This window comes from Petaurus breviceps, unplaced genomic scaffold, assembly GCF_028583685.1.
Source record: "Petaurus breviceps papuanus isolate PSGF00001 unplaced genomic scaffold, PetGlider_PUasm1.0 90977, whole genome shotgun sequence".
Taxonomy (NCBI): domain Eukaryota; kingdom Metazoa; phylum Chordata; class Mammalia; order Diprotodontia; family Petauridae; genus Petaurus; species Petaurus breviceps.
Window position 1 is genome coordinate 6,735,777 of NW_027187391.1, and position 20,867 is coordinate 6,756,643.

Sequence of the window (20,867 nt, forward strand, 5' to 3'; positions counted from 1 at the left end):
ATTCACATAGATTTGTCCCACCTGCCTTACATAGAGCTAATCTAGAGGAAATGCTTTTTTAAAATTCACGCTCTTTTCCTGGTCATTATCCTTTCATGGGGAACGCATGTCCCAAGCTATATACAAAGGCTTGACTGCCTTCTCCCCAAATTCTAGTTACATAAAGACCATCACAAATAGTGAACAGAGGGCAAACCACTTATTCATGCTAAACAGAAATGAGAGAAGTTATGCAGATTAGAATGCACAGGGTGAATGAGTTCTCTCACTGGGAGGGAGATATCTCAGTTCAAACCAGACAGTCCTTGATCTTGCCCAAGAGGAAACTCCTCAAAGCCTCTAGTGAGGCATCTGGAAATTAGAGACATATAAAGGTACTGGATCATATCAAGGTACTTGTCTGCTTCTTCCCCAGATTCTTTTCTCTCTCTCCAGGGAGCTCCCCACAAAGGGAAGGGCCTGGAAATGAATGACCTCTCCTGAAATTCAGAACAAGAAAAGCTTTCGTCCCCTAAGTCCTAGCCAGCTCCTCCCCTTGCAGAGGCCTGAGAACATTGAGTAGTCATCTCTCCACCAATGAGAGGAATCTTATACAAGTGAATAAGGCTTGAAACCTGGATTACATGTAAACTCTGTTCCCTATTATATGCTATATATAGGTGCTTGGGGTTAAGTAACTTGCTCAAGGTTACACGGCCAGTTATTTCTGGGTGTGGTGCTGAGTGTCTGAGCCCGGGATTCGGTCTCCAAGTCATCTCAACACTGGAGCCGGTGCTCTTACTCGCTGAGCCACCTGGCCGCCCCTAAGCAATTGGGGTTAAGTAACTTGCTCAAGGTTACACGTCCAGGTGTTTCTGGGTGGGTGCTTAAGTGTCTGAGCCCGGGATTCGATCTCCAGTTCGTTCTGACACTGGAGCCGGTGCTCTTACTCGCTGTGCTACCTGGCCGCCCCAACCCCCATAATAATTACAAAAACCTGGCTCTTATATTTATTTTAAGGTTTGCAAAACATTTCACTTACATTTTCTTATTTGAGTTGCAATCCTTAAATACAAATATTATAGATACTCTAAAAATTCTCCTCCTTCTCCATCACCCCCCAAAGTTCGACTGCAAGTTCTTATAGAATTTTAAGAACTTTCTCTCTGTGACTACTGAATCAAGCCAAAAACCATAACATTTTTTTCATTCTCATTCTAATTTTTTTGGCCTTTTGGAGGTCAGTTGGGGTTAAGTAACTTGCCCAAGGTTACACAGCTAGTTTTTTTGTGTGGGTATTAAGTGTCTGAGGCCGAAACCGAACTCGGGTCCTCCAACTCCCGGCCGGCACTCTCTCATTCTAATTTAATGTTATGATTGATCATTTTCTTCCTCCCTTGCTCCCACTGGAATCACCATAAGAGTTGGAAGGGCCCTTAGAAGTCAATTAGTTCAGCCTATCTGAAACACTAATCTTTTGTACAATATCTCTAATACATTTTAGCCTCTGCTTGGAGATCTCTAGTAATGGCAAACTTGCTACTTCCTGAAGCGGTATACTCTATTTTTAGACAGCTCTGAATATCAAAATAAGTTATTTCTTATATGTAGTATGCTAACATCTGCCCTTCCATAAGTTCTTCCCATCAGTCTTTGTTCTATGCTATGGGTCTAAATTTTTTAAAGTATCCAATAAGCCACTGCATATTTTTTCATGCCCTGTCTACACTGTTCTCTAGAAGGCTTACCAAAACCAGTCAGGTAGAGGGACAGTAGGAGGAAGAGATGCTGGGCAAGATTACTCACACTGATTATTTATTTGGGTGGGGAATTTGTAGGCACCTCTGGGCACAGACAGTTCTTTATTATTCAGTTGAGGCAACACATACCCCTTATGGGAAAAAAGACTACCCAATAAAGAGGAATAAAAAAAGAATGGAAAATATGCAAAAAAATCTTTGCATTCATCTTCAGATACAGAATCAGTATAATAATTTTAGAGCCCAAAGACAGTGTTTATGCTTGGGATACATTCCATCTTTACCTCACAGAATCTATCCCTTTCTTCAAGACATAGCCCAAGTGCCATCTCCTACATAAAGTCCTTCTTGATCCCTCCAGCCTCAAGTGACCTCCACACCAAACTACCATGTACTTAATTACTTTGTGGAGGGAGCTAGGTTTCAAAGTGGCTAGATCTCTTAGACCTGGAGTCAGGAAGATTTGAATTCATTTCAGCCTCAGACCCTTACAAGGTATGTGACCCTGGGCAAATCACTTAATTTCTCTTTCTACTTTAGTTTCCTTATCTGTAAAATGGAGAAGATCATAGCACTTACATCCCACAGTTGTCATGAGGCTAAAATGAGATAATATTTGTAGAAAGGTTTTATAAATCTTAGAATGCCATATAAGTTCTAGCTACTATTCTTTTTACATTTATTCTTTACATTATTATATCTGTACTTGTTGCCTTCTCCATTAGAATGTAAACTCCTTGAGAGTAGGGGTTGTTTCATTCATTTTATCTATATCCCCAGCACAGTTTAATTGTTGGCCCAGTCAGTACTTAATAAATGCTTGTAGACTGATTTTTTAAAAAATTACTTGTGTGGTTTATCAGTTGATTACAACATGGCTCTTATAAATCAAGGTCATGGATTCTATCCAGTTCCCTGACAATGTTCCAGCCATGGACTGTGCCCCTTAACCCTGACCAACTGTCTCACAAACATTTACTGTTGTTCATCAAGGTGACCAGTTGTGAGAATGTGGGAGGACCAGTGTAATCAATCCATAGCCCTTACATGAAAAGCAACTGAAGTGCTCAGGTTTTTCTTCATATGTAAGAGACACAGCTGATAGCTTTTGTTAGCTTCTTAAGCTTAAGTTATAGCCATGTGAATAGGGTGAGACTTGGTGAACTATCTGGAGTCACTTAAAATAAATTTGTTCCCTGCTAGCTAAAATGGAAAACCATGGACAGATTTACCAGGCCACAAATGAAAATGAATAAAAATAGGAAAATAGAAGCACATGTATAACCTATATAAAATTGCCTACCATTCTTGGAAGAGGAGAGAGGAGGGTGGGGGGAAAATTTGGAATTCAAAATCTTGCAAAAATGAATGCTAAAAATTGTCTTGACATGTAATTCGGAAAAAATACTATTAAAAGGTTAAAAAAAACCAGGAGGGTAGAAATACGAAACATGAAACATTCATATAAAATTTAAAGTAGGAAAAAAACAACAATCTAACCAGACTCTTTGCCAGACTGTAATATAAAATAATTTTCAGCCTTTACAATCAAATTGGTGTAATCTGGAATTTCCGGTTGAGATTACAACATGAGTTTGAAATTAGAATAAATTTGTTTTCTTGTCTTTTGGAGAATCACCTTTACTTACCTTTTCTTGGTGTGCCCATTTGGTTTCTCATCAGGAGGCAGCTCAATGATCAGCTGACAGGACTGGGCATGATCAAAGTTGTTTGGAGTCTTTGGTGAGCACTGTGTGTCCAACATGAACACCTGCAAAGCCCAGACAGACAGCTAAATTCTTCTGTCCCTTAGCAGAGTTCAATACACATCGATAATATTGATGTTGGTCTAAAACAACCAAGAGTTGCTAAAAGAATATCTGCTTTAGCAAATGTCTCCTCTAATGCTGATTTCTATCTATTCTCTTCCCTAGTGAATTATAACAACCTAATGGGCCCTTGAAAAGGTTGCAGCTGCTTCTCCTAATTGACTCAACAGAAAAGTGAAAAATGATTTAGAAAGAATCCTTACCTATCAGTAACATTTACTGAGTGAGAGGCATTGCACTCAACAGTGGGAGGAATTGCTATAGGAAAAGATGTAATTCCATCTTTGCTTCTCCCTCCCCCTTTGTTTTAAGTATGATATCCTCTCCTCCCTGCCCTGTTCTTCCAGTCTTCCTCTGATAGGTTCTACAGATATGTAAACACTTCAGGTAGAGGCCTAGATGCCTGTCACCTAATTTGCCTAGTGAAATATAAAGTGGGGACTCTAGGGGATAAATATTTTCTGCTTTTTTTTCTAACTTCTTAGTTGTCTCCAAGTCATATTGTGCCCTTTCCCCTCCCCCTATGTCTTTGCTTTTCCTCTTCCTTTTTCTATATTATCTTTCTCCATTAGAATATAAACTCTTTGAGTGCAGAAACTATCTTGCTTATATTTTTACCTTCAAGGTTAGCAGAAGACCTAGCACATAGTAAGCATTTAATGAATGTTTTGTCTGCCTCTATCTACCTGTACATACACCTACTTACCAATCGTGGATCAACTTGAGTATTTGAGTATAATCTGTGTTTTTGATAAAGGAGTTTTGATAAAGAGTTTCAAATTCTTTCATGAAGTCAACAGACACAGATATGCAGGAGAGATCTCATCTGTTGTATCTGGTTTTGAACTAAAGCCAAGCAGTGGTCAGATGAGTTTGCTACTGGTGAGAACAGCCGGTAATTGAAACAGGAGGATTCTGGCTAGGATCTTCCTAACAATGGAAAGCAGAGAGCTGCCCAGATGGTTATTGCAATAAGCTTTCTCAACTTTTCTTCTGGACATTTAACTACTGGAGGTATCTTATTTGGAGAAGGGCTGCTCTGCTTTCCTTCAATATTGGGCCACCTTCTGTGCATTCAGACTACTAGACCACCTCTCCCTTCTCTGGAAAAAGTCCACAGTACTTACTTGTTGCGCCATGGCTCGGATCCGCCAGTACTCTGCCTCAGCACTAGGGGAAGAAGAGGGGGCCGCCACTCTCACCTGGCAGCCATCACTACTGAAACTTTCATTGCCACTGTGGAAACAGCCCAATAGGTCCTACAGAAAAACACATAGAATATCAGTGTGTGTAAGAAGGGTGCAAGATTGGCGCTGATTCTAAGCAGTGTGGGCAAACAAATTACAAATGCTTTCAGTAATTTTATTGTTTAGTCATTTTTCAGTCATTTCCAACTCTTTGTGACCCCATTTGGGGTTTTCCTGGCAGATACTGGAGCTGTTTGCCATTTCCTTTTCCAGCTCATTTTACAGATGAGGAAATTGAGGCAAACAGGGTTAAGTGACTTGTCCAGGGTCACACAACTAGTAAGAGAGCCTGGATTTGAACTCAGGAAGAGAAGTCTTCCTGATTCCCAGCCCAGTGCACCACCTAGCTGCCTTTCAAATAACTTTAGCTAATGTAAAAAGGAAAGATAAGTTAAGGTAAGTCATCATGCTTTAGGCAGAGGGTCTGAGATCCCATGATTCAATGATCTAGTCTTAAAAATATTAGTGACTTCAAGGTTATCACCAGCAGAAAAAGAAATGTAGTACAGAGGAAAGTTGCTGGGTTTGGATTCAGCAAACCCAAGTTCAAATTCTGACTCTGCCATTTCCCACCTTGGGCAAGTCATTTAACCTTGATGGGCTTTAGTTTCCTCATCTATAAAATAAAGGGCTTGGACAATATGACCTTCTCAGATCCCTCAACTCTAAATCGATGGTCCCATGACTATCTTTCCCATGATGGATTTACCTTCACTGGTTTAAGCGTGGCAGAGAATGCATCCTGCAGTGCACAACACGCAAGCCTCCACATTTCTTCAGTGAAAACAGGTCCTGCTGTTACAAGGACATACCTGTAAATGGAAAAAAAAGCCAGACATGAAGTGAGTGTTTGAGGAGCTGTAGCCAAGATCTCAATACATTCAAAAGCTTTTCTCCTTTTCCAAGGTAAAAGATAACTGTAGGGGGCTTAATAAGACATACCACCAAGCTACTTTCTACTCTGGGAATTATCCTAGTTATCTTCCTTCAAGTATACTTGTCCTGAAAAAAAGTTATCACTTGACCCTGCAGCTTCCTTGGACTATAAACCTATTTCTCAGCTTCCTTTCAGTATCAAACATATTGAATGAGGAGTCTACAGATATTGCACTTCTTATTGACCCACCTTCTCTTCTTACCTTGTCTTCTCATAAATTCTCTTATTATCAGTTGAAATAATATTTGTAAAGCTCTTACTACAGTACCTGGTCCTTAGTAATCTCTTCTTCCTTTCTCTTTTCTTAACCTCTACCAAGCTGACACTTTCAGTCAATCCGTCCCTTCTTCAAAGGCTCTCCTCCCTTAGTTTCCACAGTGCTACACTATCCTGGTTCAGGCCTTGGCATTCTCTCTATGTATACTCTCTCTTGAATAATATGGCTTCAAATTTAATTTCTATATTTTCTTTATCTGTATTTTCAAGTCTTGCTCTTTCCCAAGCTCTAGTGGCATATCTCCAACTTTCTGTTAGACATTTACCCTTGGATATAAACATGAGTAGTCTTATTATTTTAGAGCTAGAAGGAACATGAGACATAAACTAGTCCATATCAATAATTTTACAGATAACATGAGTGAGGCCTGGACACACAAAGTAACTTTACCATGGTTATACCACTTAGTCATTGGCAAATGGAGGATTCAAGCCTGGTTCTCCCAACTAATGCAGTCCAATATTCTTTCCCCTTCACCATCTGGTCTGTTCCACTATTCCAATCTAAAAAAATGAAATCGTAATCCTTCCCCCTCCCAAATCTACAATTTCTGTTATGATACCAACAATTTATCCAGGCTCGAAACCTCAGAATCATCTTTGATTTCTTCTTCTCTCTTTCCCTACACTTTTAATGCCATGAAGTCCTGCCATTTTTGCCCTTGAAATCTTTCACTTGTCCTTTCTTTTCCTTATCTTGCCACAATGCCCTACCTCATTCTTATCACCTCATACCTAGTCTACCCTAGTAACCTCCCAACTAATCCTTACTTCTGGGCTCTTCCAGTCCCAAACTGTCATCACAGTCAAATTAATCTCCCTACAATACTCTTTGCAGCATGTAATTCCTATGTTCAAAAATCATCAGTGGCTCACCATTTCCTAAAGGATCATATCTGAGTTCCTTAGGCATATGCTTCTGGACCTCTACTATCTAGCCTCAACTTGCCTTTCCTTCCCTATGTAAATCCTTGCCTCCAGCCAAACTAGACTATTAGACATGCCTCACATCCTCTTGCCTTTCTCTTACAGTATTTCTCTTGCCTGTAAGACTTTCCTTCTTACCCATTCTTCAGTTCTACCTCCTCTCTCAGTGAATTTTTTCCTGGCCCCTTCAAACTAAAGGAATGTAAGAATTTCAACCATATTTGCTCTTGGCAGCTCTCAGTTGGCACTTGTGATTTATTACCTTTTCTTTCTAGTTAGTTTCTTTTTTCCCCCTGAGGCAATTGGGATCACGCAGCTAGTAAGTGTTAAGTGTCTGAGGCTGGATTTGAACTCAGGTCTTCCTGACTCCAGGGCCGATGCTCTATCTACTATGCCACCTAGCTGCCTTGCTAATTATCTTTCAAGTATTTGCATCTTAACAATTAGATGGTAGGGGGCTTTTCTTTGTATTCCTCACATAATTATCATGGAGATTTGCCCAGTAGGATGGAAACTGTGAGCAGAGTAAATTTTTATTTTTGTCTCTGTGTGCTCAGCTCCTACTATAATGCCTGACACATCAGAAACACTTAATAAATTGAACAGGCATTTGGCATTTATCAATTGACTAATCGTTAGAGATGGCAAAGTTATTAATACATAATAATTTCTTTTCCAATTATAGAAACAGAATTGTTATTCTTTCTACTCCAATATTTTTTTTCTCCTCTTATTTTTCACATAGAATATCTAATTTGCATGGGAAACTTTTCTTACCGAATACAAGAGCAGCCAACTCTGGAGATAGTTTCTGTCGGCTTGGCCACACATGCTACCAATAACTCGAAGAGATCTTTTAGCATTGTGTTAATCATATTTTCATACCTAATATCTATGGGAAAAAAATAGCATGATTTCATTCAATGGCCCTGGAATATCACATCACTGTAAGGAGAATGTACACAAATGACCACTTATAGGAAGAAAAAAGGTGGAGACAAAGTTAGGCAACCATCACTTTGGCATTTTTATCCTTTGCTCCATTTCTGCCTTTTCTCTATATATGTAACACTGTATCTATCACAGTAAATACATAACCATTCAACAATGGAAAAATGCAAAGTTCTGGTACAAGGTTACACTTTCCCTACTAGACTGGTAAGTCCATAAGAAGAAGTACTGTGTCTTAGATAGATAAAGATAATTTATAAAGTACCTACTATGTGTCAGGCACTGGGCTAAGAACTAGGGATGCAAAAACAACAAGATGGTCCCCACTCTCAAAGAGCTTACATTCTAATAAGGGAAGAAGAAACATAAAAAGGAGCTTCATTCTTCAACTAGTTTTTCCCACAGTGCATAGCACATAATACATACTCAATAAATAGTTCTTTATTTCAATAAGGTAGGTAGGTATTCAATACATTGCATAAAATTGCATTTCATACGTAGTCCCTATTTATTTAAAAATCAATTTAAGAATAAAAGATGTATGTTTTGCATTTTTATTATTTCTGATATGTAAAATACACTTAAATTCTGCTAATTTACTCCTAGTAGACATTCTAGGCTTGTTTACTATAGTAGACTTAGTAGAATTGTCTTTTCAATTCTCATAATCTATACTCCATAAAGTTTCCTAATTCCACCTTACTGTCATTCACATCAAACCAATTCTCATAGGAGTCTTTTGGGGCTTCAGTTCTTGGTCCCTTATTCTCTCACTAGAAACCAGGCCCCTGGGCATACTTATCTGCTCCTATGGACAAGCTGACCACATCTATGTGGATGACACACAGAAATGTTCTGCTTTGCATGAGCCTCTGTCAAACTAGATGTTTCTTCACCACCGAGTCGTACCAAACATGATAGAGACTCACTAAAAGTCCTTTGTATTCTCTATTTCCTCATTCCACTCAGGAGACTGATGCTTAGAGAAATTAAGGAACTTACCCAGGGTCACATAGCTAGTAAATGTCTGAGACAGTAGCTGAACCTACGTCTTCCTAATTCCAAAACCAGTGTCCTACCTCCTAGGCCACATTACTTCTCTGCTAGCTCCCCTCTACCATTCTGATTTGGGCATGAAACTCCCTAACAACTTTTTCTAGAATTATACAATTCCCTTAAAATTACTCCCAATATGTTCTTTGCCAGAGCTGTACCTTATATAAATTACCTTGTATTCATGTATTTATTAAGTATCCCTAGTGTGTTACCTGTACACAAAACCTGATAACGTTTACAATAATAGTTAGAATGAATGGTCTTGATAACAAAGATACAAATGGAGACTTACTACCTGAATGTATAAAGCTCTGGATATGTTCCACCACCAGTTCACAAGACAAACCAATGGCATGCTTGAAATTAGCTGAGGCAACATCCCAGTAAGCATGGTCTTTATGGCTGCGGCGGAGCCACAGGGACATCACAGGAAGCAGGAGATGTACAACCGCATATATTCCAAACCCGGGTCCTGAAAGAGAAATATGATGAGTGTTCAGATTTCTAGAGCAAACTCTAAAAAAAGTAAAAGTCTTTGCCCTCATTTGAAGTGACCCCATCTATTAGCTATAAATCTGAAAAATCAGGATTTGTAGAAAATCCCACTCTTCCTGAGGGAAACAAAGGAAAAAGAATTTTAATGATAATTCTCCAAAAAATTGGTGCTCATTGCCAAGAATTTTAAAAGGGCTCATTGGGATGGCTGTGAGTTACCTTTTCTGGTTAACTTGATCATTTAACAAGTATTTAAGCTCTACTATGTATACATAAACACATACATACATACTCTACATGCTATATCTTTCAGTAGAATGTAAACTCTTAGAAGTCAGGGTAAGTTTTGTTTTATTCTCTGTCTCCTAAGCACAATACCTAATAGAAAGAAGGTGTTTAATAAATGTTGGCTGAAAAGCAGATGACTGTCAATTGGGGGGGGGGTGTTAAATAAATTGTGGATGTACTAGATTATTATTCTGCTATAAGAAATGATGATTATGATAAATACAAAGAAGTATAAGAAGATTTAGAGGAACTGATGCAAATTTAAGTAATCAGAACCAGGAAAACAATACATGCTGTAGCTACAACAAAGTAAAGGGAAAGAGCAGCAACAATAAGCAAAAGAACCTGAACTCTCTGAAATTATAATGAGCAAACTTGGCCCTAAGAAAGAGATATGAGAATGTATCTCCTTCACTTCTTTGTAAAAACGAAGGACTATGGGTATGAAACATATTATATATATATATATATATATATATATATATATATATGTATGTATGTATGTATTAGGACTTGATGTATTGTTTAGGTTTACTGAATGGGTTTTTCCACCTTCTTTGTTATAAGGAATGGCTCTTGGGAGTGGAGGGGTAGGTGATATAAAAAACAAAAGATATCAACTTTTAATAAGTTTGTTGCAGTAAACTGAATTCCTATATATCTTTGACACCATTTATTTGGTTTATAAAATAGGCTTTTAAGATTACAATGATCTCAGGGACAAAAGGACATTTGATTAACAAAAATAAGCCAAAATAGATGCGGATAACTATGTAATTCAGTGGAATGTTTGTGTTATGAGAAGAAAAGTCTCTCTTTACTTTTTAAAGTTTTAGATCAGCAGCTACCTTCTTTTCAATATAAATTTGATGTAGTTTTTTTTAACTAAAGCATTACCTAATAAATTTAGATTATGGGATATTCTTGAGCTTGTGATAACAACAGAACTTTTGGGGAGTCTACTTAAGTGGTTTCTGCTCCTGTTCATTAAAATTTTATGAGTGATCTGTATTTTTATGGGAAACTGAGATTAAACTAATCAGGTAGTATCTTGAATTCTGAAAGCTAAATTCAGGTTCAGGACATAGCCACTATATGCCAGAGGAAGAACCTGAATTAAAGTCTTTTGAAAACTCTCAGGCTAGCCCTTTATCAAATGTACCTTTCAAGAATTTCAAGAATAATTAATTAAAATAGGAAACAGTTTGCAGAACAGTGCAGTAGACAGACCTCTGGACCTAGAGTCATGGAACACATCATCCTGAATTCAAATCTAGCTTCAGGCACTTCTTAGCTATGTGACCCTGGGCAAGTCACCTGTTTGCCTCAGTTTCCCAATTTATAAATGAGCTAGAGAAGGAAATGACAAACCACTCTGGTATCTTTGGCAAGAAAACACCAAATGGCATCATGAAGATTCAGCCATGACTGAAATGACTGAACAACAAAAACACACATCTTATTTGAACTTCACAGCATGGGCAGCCAAGTGATGCAATAGATAGAGTGCTAGAGCTGGAATGAAAAATGACTCAACAACAATTGGTAGTCAGGGGGGAGTTCCTCCTTGTTCTCATGAGTTGATTGCCCCCACTCCCTACATATCAAATTTCCCAGCAATGGCCTTTTGCTGGTGTTCCATTTTCTCTTTCTTTCCCTGTCCACTAACCCAGAGGGTGGTTCTTGCCACTTGTCCCAGGCTTAAAAATTGTGGAACTTTCCATTGACACAAAAAATCATAACTATAGTTCTGACTGAATATCAGCTTAGGAACATTAATATACCAGCTATAGGCATTTTTGCAAGGCCAACATCAATGGCTGTATCTTGCTGAAAGCCAATAACTTAGAACATATAAAGACACAGACATAGATATTTACCAGGTACTTTGGTAACATCTCTCAAGAGCTCAAAAAGTAAATCCAGGGTAGGAGGCTGGTGCTGTCGAGGACAATTGGATACAGCAGCTGTCAGCTGTTCTAGAAGGATGATCCAGACTTCTATAAGACCTAGAAACACAGAAACATACTAGCCATTAAACACAGTAGGAATATTGAAAAGAACTTTTCAAGTTAGCAATGATTTATATTGCACACATATTAAATATAAATTCATTATAATCCAGCATCTTTAAATATAGGCATAGCAGCATATGTAGATCCCAAAAGAGTAAAGGACATGAAATTCAATGTTTTAGAACATCCTCTAGATTAAAAAAAATTAAAGGGAAATTGAATTCAAATTAATTATAATTCTAATTAATTCTCCCAGAGAAGACATAATGGAACACACTTCCCTTCTTGTTACAGAAGGCAGAATTGACAGATACTTCGGACTGGGTCACTATTGCTGGTTTTGCTTAATGTATAATGTATATATAAGGATGGTTCAATGATTTTAAGTGTGTACTGAGGAGAGGAACTAGGAATGATTGTGATATAAATGGCATCAAAAGAACTTAAGAAAAAAGACCTGAGGTTTTTTCACACGATGACATGAGAAAACAATATGGTACAGTAGCCAAAAAAGCTCTTGAAATTTTACACTTCATTAGTAGAAGCCTAGTGTTCAGAAACAGAGTTATAACTGCAACTTGGACTTACTACATCACATTTAGAAGATTACTGTATTCTCTTCTGGGCGTTATATTTTAGGAAGGCCACTAACAAACTATATAGTACTACAGGATGTTGACCAGAGTGGGAGGGGTGTGAAATTATGTCAGCTGAGTATGAGTTGAATGAACTGAGATATTTAGCCTAGAAAAAAGAAAACATAGGGAATGTGTCCTTATATTTAGTGCATAGCAAGGAATAGCAAGTTGTACATAATAGATTTGTAGTTTCATGTGCATTCTTTTTTATTGTATTATGTTATGGAAATGCTTGTTTCATTAAATAATTTTTTTTTAAGAAAGGCTGTCCTGTGGAAGAGGGATATGTACTTACTTAGTCTAAGTGTAAAGATCTAGGAGCAACAGATGGGAGTTGTAAAGAAGTAGATTTTTTTCTTAGTGTAAGGAAAAACAGTAATTATTACAATGAGGGCGGGATTTGGTGGGAAAGATAATGAATTTAATTTTGGACATATAGAGTTTGAGGTGTCTATAGGACATTAATTTGGAAATGTCTTTGCTAATTCAGTACTAAAGGTAAGAAGAGAGACTAGGCCTGGATAGACACAACTCAGAGTCGTCTACATAGAAGTGAGAGTTGAACCTATGGGAGATTAATAAGAGATGGAATGTAGAGAGAAAATAGGACACAGTCCTGTCTATCCTATGCTATATCTATCACTATGGGTATATAAATAAATATTAAAGAGGCATCATGGTATAATAAAAAGTGCACTGGATCTGGAGGCAGATCTGGGTTCAAGTCTTGGCTTTGCTACTTACCATATGTATGCCCTTGGGCAAGTTTATTTTCATCATCTATAAAATATGGAATTTCCCTGTAAGGTCCCTTCCAACTCTATATCTATGATCCTGTGAATGCTTACTCAAACTGTGTTGTAAAAGGAGATTAATGTTCAGGTATGCGTTGGAATAGATGACCTTTGAGGTCCCTTTCAACAGTGAAATTTTATATTTTATATTTATAATATTTAATATTTCTAAAACATTCACCAATTCAAGCTCTCATTAAGTCAGAAGGCCTTCCCCCTAATTGGCCTGAATCAGTGAGGTTTTACTACATATAAAACTTTACAAAGAAAGCACTACTCCCAACTCCCACATGCAATGGTAGCTAGACTTTATTATATGGGAAATATAATATAGTGTCAGATGATGAGAAAAGCAACATACATCCTGTGCCCAGAAACTAGACTTCCAAAAGGATGTCATCAATGTGACTCAGTCTTCATTTCTAGAGTAAAACTGGTTTATCTCAGACAGAAAGAGGTAAATGCACCAATAATTAGTTTTAAAAGTCTGAGAATTAGTCACCCAAGAAAACAGGCTACTGGACTGGATTCTAATTCATGGTGGCTAACATGGGATTTAATTTGAAAAGGCGAAAAAAATTCAATTTTAGAGCCTGTAGACTCCAGTGGATTTTCTTTCTGTTCTCTACTAATAGTCTCATTTCCCCAACTTTCTGTCCATATGGACTTGCCAGAAGGAATTCTGAATTGATTATATTTCCTAAGAAGTTTCAAAGACTTGGTTAGCAGCCAGTTTTGTTTAAGATATAGCAATACAAATTCATTCCAAATTGTTGAATTCAAGTGAAAAATCATAGCAGTAAATTTAGAGTAGCAAGCTATAAATGACTTGTGGCAATCTGCCTTAAGATGGGGCCTTTGCAAATGCACTTCACCTGAACTGAGACACAGATAATTGGAATCACAGATGGTAGGGAGTTTAGAGGATATCAACTCTGTCCCCCGCCTCCTTTTGCTTTAGAGATGAGGAAACTGAGACACAGCAAAACTGTATTCTCTGCTTAGAGATCTTTTGAACTTTGAAAACTACTGAGGTTTCAGTTGGGTTTGCCGACCTCATGGGATAAAGAACATCATCTTAGGAGACCATCCTTGTAGGGTGCTTAAATTGTTGTTTAAGTTGCTGGGAATATACACAAGGCAAATAATTTAATTAGCTGATATTTTAAAATTCACTTACCAGTATCATCATCGAAATCAGAAAGTATCGATTCGATCCCATCCTCACTACTAGCTGAATTCTCTTGAACTCTCCGAGGCAAGCTGGCAAGCCTCCCACCAAGAAAAATTGGTTTCAAGGGCATCTTGTAGATTTTGGCAAGCAACTAATGGGAAAACAAAGAATCCACAAAGTAAAGGAAGAAATAGATTTAAAGGGACAACAGATACCCAGGAGCTATTTAACAATAAGAGATGGCAATGGGGGAATATGAAAAATCTCTGATCCATGGTTTGAGTTGTAAAGGTTGGTCAATTGATTATCTGGAACTTGGAATATTTTCTTAGTCAAAATATTAAAATTAATTGCCCTGATAAGGCTCTCTAACCTAGGCTTCAAATGTTTATAATAGGTGAGCACTCTCTCCACTGATTTCAGTAATATTCAGCCCCTGTTTACCTAGCTAGTCTTCCTTCATTAGAAATTCTATCCATCATTAAGCCTATCTTTGAAGCCTTTCCAGCTTGATAGTACTTTCCATAACTTCCTTTCCATTGACACAGCATTTAGTATACTTTTTGTTGTTCCTCACCCATGAAACTTCATCTCTCATCTTTGTGTGTTTGGACAAAACATCCTCCATGTCTGAACATAATCCTTTCTCACTCTTGCCATCATGGAGTAGCACTTTTCTTCCTTAAAGATGAAGCCCAGACACTATCTTCTCCATGAAGCCTTTCCTAGTCTTCCCAATTGTTGGTGCCCTCCCTCCCAAACTACCTCATATTTAACTATTGTGTATATGTTGGCATTTATTCGTTTAATATTTTTGCTGTATATATTTTCATATGTATTTCAGATTTCTTCCATTAGCTCCTTGTGAATCAGGATAATTTCATTCTTAATACTTGTATCTCTAGTGCCTAGCACATAGTAGACTAAAAAGAAATACTTGATTGATTAAGGAACTAGCGTCAACTGTATGCCAAAGTGAGGCGTGACACTAGGAATTTAGTGGAGGTGACCTGTACAGCTGTTGCTTTTCTTCCTTTCTCTAAAATGCAGTCCTTAGATGGAGCATGGCAACTCACTGAATCTAAGCACATTAGTTACCTAAGGAAAGGAAAATAACCAGGATTCCTTCAGTTTTGGCAAGTGAGCAGGGAAGAGCCCAGCATCAAACTCCTGCCCACAGAGACTTTAACCTTTACCATAGCTGAAAACACTCCAGAGACCACAGATACTTGAAGCCATAATTATATGAGTCAACAATGTTGCATAGTAATTCTACTACATTATATAGATTAAAAAGGTTAAAGAGATTGTTTGGGGGGGAGGGCTGGGGTATAGGGGATAGGTTCTTTCCTGAATCTATCAATATAACATTATTTCTATGGGAAATGTTGGGGTTTTTGTTGTTAACAGGCAAGAAAGAAATGCTTCCAAAGCATTCCCTTCTCCCTTACCCTATCAAACTGGCTAGAGGGACAAGGGACACAGATGGGCTGTAAATGCTAGGAAGAAATCCAAGGGCATTGGGAAAGGGGGGAAGAGAGAGAAATGTTATTGTGGAGACCAGAGAGGAGGGGACCAAGAAAGAGCAGTTCTGACTTTTCTCTAACTTAGACCTCTCACGCCTGGAGTCTTCTGAGATTCTTCTCTATTACTATGAAACTCTTGGTACAAAGGAACAAAGCATACCTCCCTCTTCCCATCATCAGAATATATTCCTCATCTATCCCCCATTCTCAACAGCCAGAGCAGCAGTGAAAACAGAACATGATAATTTAGAGAATGGGTCTTATTCCCCAGGGCAACTCTTTCTTTATTAGTTGGGTTGTCCCAAATCAGGGAAGCCCTAAAACTCATACTAGTTTGTGCCTACTGCTCAAAAGTGATTCTCAAAATGGGATCCTGGGCTTCAGAGAAGAAAAAAATCCTTCATGCATCTTCAGTGTTCACATATAGACATTTTGCTTGAAAATTATAGATCATAGGATAACAAGTTTAGATCCAAAAAGGTAGATAGTATATAAAAATATATAATTTTGAGAAAAATCCACTTTTTTTTTCTACTTCAGCTCCAGTTTCTACTAGGTCGAGAAGAGCTACCCCTCAACTCTTTCTCTGGTCATAGCAATTGGTTTAGAAATGCTTGGTTAATAAAGCATCTAATGCTTATAAAATATTAGACCCTTGGGACACTTGGTCATATACCTTATGATCATTTTCCTTAATCTCTACAATGAGCTTCACATCGATGCATCCGCCTCATTGGAGCCTTCTTATATGGATTCTTCCCTTTCTGTCTTTCCAGTATAGTTTATATCCGTAACAGCATGGGCCCCCAAACCGGACCTACCTGGGAAGTTACAAGCCCCCAAAAGGCGTTCTTAGCACATTACTTGTTCTGGGCATTCAATCAGTGAGCTGTTCCATTGGATTGTAAGCTCCTTGAGGGCAGGGACTGTCTTTTGCTTCTTTTTGTATTCCCAATGCTTGGCACAGAGCTTGGCACATAGTCGGCACTTATTAACTATTTATCAATTGATTGATGTGCTATACACTATGTGGGTGATAAAAGAAAGGCAAATACCCTGTCATCCAAATGTCTCTATTTGAATAGAGGCTACATCATGTAAACAACTATGCATACATATGATATATGTAGCATATATGAGAGGTAATCTCATTGGGAAGGCAATAGTGGAGGGAGGGAAGTGGGGACCCAGGAAAGGCTTCCTGAAGAAGGTGTAATTTGAGCTGAGTCTAAGGAGGACCGCGGAGCTAAGAGGTAGATGTGAGGAAAGAAACTGTGAACATCTAGGGCAAACCTGCAGGGTCAAGAGATGGAGCGCTGTGTGGCAAGAAGGCAGGTGCACCTAGACCTGAAGTGCAAGAAGCTGCAAAGGTAGAAAGGGGCCAAGTTGTGAAAGACTTTAAGCAACAGGGAACTTTATATTTGATCTTAGAGGAAACTGGGAGCCAATGAGTAAGAAGGAAGGGATGGGGAGGAGAAACAAGGTCACACATTTAGTGAAGGCAAACTGACCAAGAGCAACTCTTCAAAAAGGAAGAGAAAAGCTAAACTACAGTGTGGCATACAGCAGGTGCTTAATTAATGTTTGATGAACAAAAGTGGTATCACTCATGAAAAAATCACTTTATCACGTATATTTTTGACTGATCTTTTTAATACTTTTTAGTGCTTTTCTTTTGACTGTAAGTGAGGGGAGGTAGGCATAGAGGAATATAGCTAAAGGGATGAAGGACTATAACTAGCTTTGTCATAACCTTCTGCAAAGCACATTTTCATCTATAAAGAACTACATGTGGTCCATGAACTGTGGCTTAATCCCCATTGCTATATGACTCAGAGTTTTATTACTATGACCTTGCTTTTAGAGTCCAGAAATTTATGGAGTTATAAATGTGGCCTGTTTAAATTGTTCCTATTCAAAGGCAGTACAGCTTTTATAGCTTTCATTCATCCTCACAACTGTCACCGAATTTCTCCTTCATTATCTTTCTTCCTTTGAAAATGTCCCTGTTCTATAACAAGGATTTTTTTTAAATTGAGGGCCAAAACCTCACAATTTAAAAAAAAATCTAGAATCATATAAGTTTTTTTTTTTTTTCAAAAATAACACCATTAATTTAGTCAGGTCTTTTTTTTTTTTAAAGAGAAACAGGAAGCATGACATGCCACTTTTTTGAAAATTAAGAAAAAACATTAAATATTTAAATATAAAAAGCGATAAAATTATTTCCATGTTATGATCAATTAAAGAAGAATGACAGAAGAAATAGAGAAGAGACTGACAAAAAATGTATAGAGAAAGTTAAAGAGAACACACAGAAAGATTTGTACCCAGACACACATACTCAGTGGGGGAGGGGAGGTAGGGAGGGATACATAGACCATCTATTTTCCATAATATTAATATACTGTAGCTACTATGTCCTGTTGTGTTTGACTCAAAAGATGTTTCCTTACCAGGGTTTACAGACCCATAAGATGCTTGTGGATAGATTTCAAGGAGCCTGTGAACTATGGGGAAAAATTATGCCTTTATTTTCTCTAACTACTTGGTATTTAGCATTTCTTTCAGTGATTTAAAAACATTATTTTAAGAAGGGATCTATAAGGCTCATCAGAGATCCATGTCTCAGAAAAAGTTAAGAATCCTTGAGTTAGTGTATTGTCTCTCAGTGCCATCAGTGATTTAGGAGACTTATTGCCTCCATTAAGGACAATATCCAATGTTTTTCTCTTTCTTGCAAAGGGTGGAGAGAGGAAGAAGTCACCACATCCATTCTCTCATTCCTCTAGGATAGCAGAAAGTGTTTGTTGTGAGCAAAGGACACTATCTATAAACATTACAACAATCTCTGGCTGGGGTCAATTCAGACCCAGAGATCTGAGGAGACTTCAGAGACCCAGATGCTCATTTTCGCCATACCTGAGAACACTTCCTGAGGTAATCAAGAGCGGGAAGGCACAAGTCTGTTGATGTTGATGACCCTAGCACACAATCCCCGATCTCTTTACATTCCACTTCTCCTAGAGGATAGGAAGATAAATACAAAAGGGTTAAAAAAAAGCCAGTATACCATAGCACTGTTTCTAAGCCAGTTTGCTGAGAGATGGCTATAACAGAAACCATCAAGGTCCTTACCAAAAATAAACCTTATCTCTGAAAGGGAGGCTATGCTTCTCTATAGCTGAGAAAATGTCTATTTGTTGCCAATGCTCATCACTAAGTAGCAATGATAAGAGAGACTGGGGAGACACTACACATTTGAGGGGCTGGGGATGAGGAACATTTAATTGAATTTAAATTATTTCCATCTGTTATTTGTCCATATGTATAACCTATTACTAGTGTGACTTTCAGGTTTCCTATAGGTAAGCAGCATTGATTGTATCTGTGAATTGCAATCATTTCCTTTCCTTTGTAATTGCTCTGCTCGTATATTTTAATAAAATCATTGTGCAGTATTACAATTGTTTCTAATTATCTATATTTATAGATAACTAGCACCCACCCCTGTGGGTAAACAGACATAATTACTAAGTATTGGTTAAAATTCTGAAGCAAATAAGCAAAGAGGAATGTTTTCTTCTTGGGAAAAAAACACATTTAAATTAATACTTCTTATCACATGGGGAAAACAAAAAACTATTCTTTTATTTATTTATTTATTTTTACAAAAACCTATTCTTAAAGGTCAAATTAAGAGGACAATAACCAGGCATAAATCCTTTGTTTTTCTTCTGTATCTAACACAGATTCACTCTTTTAAATTAAATAATCATTGTGTATTAAATGTATAATAATTAATATTGTAAATTAGGTGGACTCTTTGTAGTGAATTTTCAGGAAGACATGAAGAACTTCTCAGGATGTATAAGCATGGATGAATTGTGATGTGCATCACTGGAGGAAAGTCTTGAAACAAAAAGAAACATATCCATTTGAATATAAATATTAAAAAAAATAAAAAAACATAAATGAAAACCTCAGGCTAGTTTCTAATATACTCTAGGGAGACTGAGTTGCATATAACTCTAAAGAAGAATATTAAAGAATCTTCTTTATAATACTGCATGTGAAAGTGGCAAGATGTGAAATAGGTGATTAAAAGTATATATGATACAGCAGGCCACATCGAGAATCCTGTATTTAGTTCTGGGCACCATTTTAGGAAAAATATAGACAAAATGGCATGGAAGAAGTTGACAAGGAGAGTGAAAAGACTGGAGAATATGTTATTGAGCATCAATGGGAGAAACTAGGGATATTTACTGCAAAGAAGAAAAGAGATGGGGGAGGGGGATATAATAGCTATCCTTCAGCTATCTGAAGGGCTGAATGTTGAAGAGGGTTTCCACTTATACTGCTTGGCTCCAGAAGGTGGAACTAATAACAATGGGCATGAAAAATTTCAGAGAGGTAGAATTTAGCTTGATATAAGGGAAAAAAATATTATAATCAAAACTGGATCCAAGTGGAATATCAAGAAGTGGTGTGTTTCTCCCTGTTGGGGGTCTTCAAGGAGATACTGGATGACCTTTTATTGGGAATGCTGGAAAAAGGATGTTCAGATGGCTACAACTTAGACCAGAATGATTTCTAAGAAGCCTTCCTACTCTTAGATTCTGTCTTCTTGAAATCTCTCTCTTTTTTTTTTAGTAGCTTTGTTAGTGCAGTACATTTATCTGGTCACCATGATTCTCTCTGTTTCCTTCTTGCAACTTAGCTCTTACAAGCTTCTGTCCTTCCTGGAATGACTTTAAGAGCTTATCTTTGGGCTAGATTATAACCTATAAAAAATATGCAATCCAACAGATGACAGAAATTGCCAGGAAGCCAGTCCAAAGAAGGCACCTGACCTTGATCAGTGGTAGACTTCAAGCACTAGATTATATTTTACATTTTAGGATTCAGTTTCATCTCTAGCTCTACATAGGATCTGAATGATGTTGGTCAACCCATTTGTGTCTTGTTTTTT

The 20,867-nt window shown here is 37.6% G+C and overlaps 1 protein-coding gene across 1 annotated transcript in view; it reads right to left on the bottom strand.

The window, feature by feature from the left end:
* The window catches only part of ARFGEF3 (ARFGEF family member 3), a 229,582-nt gene that overhangs the window by 16,422 nt on the left and 192,293 nt on the right, over positions 1-20,867 (bottom strand). The window contains exons 25-32 of the mRNA XM_069077269.1: positions 18,815-18,915; positions 14,373-14,517; positions 11,626-11,754; positions 9,258-9,434; positions 7,733-7,847; positions 5,525-5,627; positions 4,696-4,827; positions 3,389-3,510 (exon numbers count right to left, since the gene is read on the bottom strand). Of these exons, the coding sequence (XP_068933370.1) occupies positions 3,389-3,510; positions 4,696-4,827; positions 5,525-5,627; positions 7,733-7,847; positions 9,258-9,434; positions 11,626-11,754; positions 14,373-14,517; positions 18,815-18,915 (1,024 nt within the window). The remainder of the gene's footprint in view (positions 1-3,388; positions 3,511-4,695; positions 4,828-5,524; positions 5,628-7,732; positions 7,848-9,257; positions 9,435-11,625; positions 11,755-14,372; positions 14,518-18,814; positions 18,916-20,867) is intronic.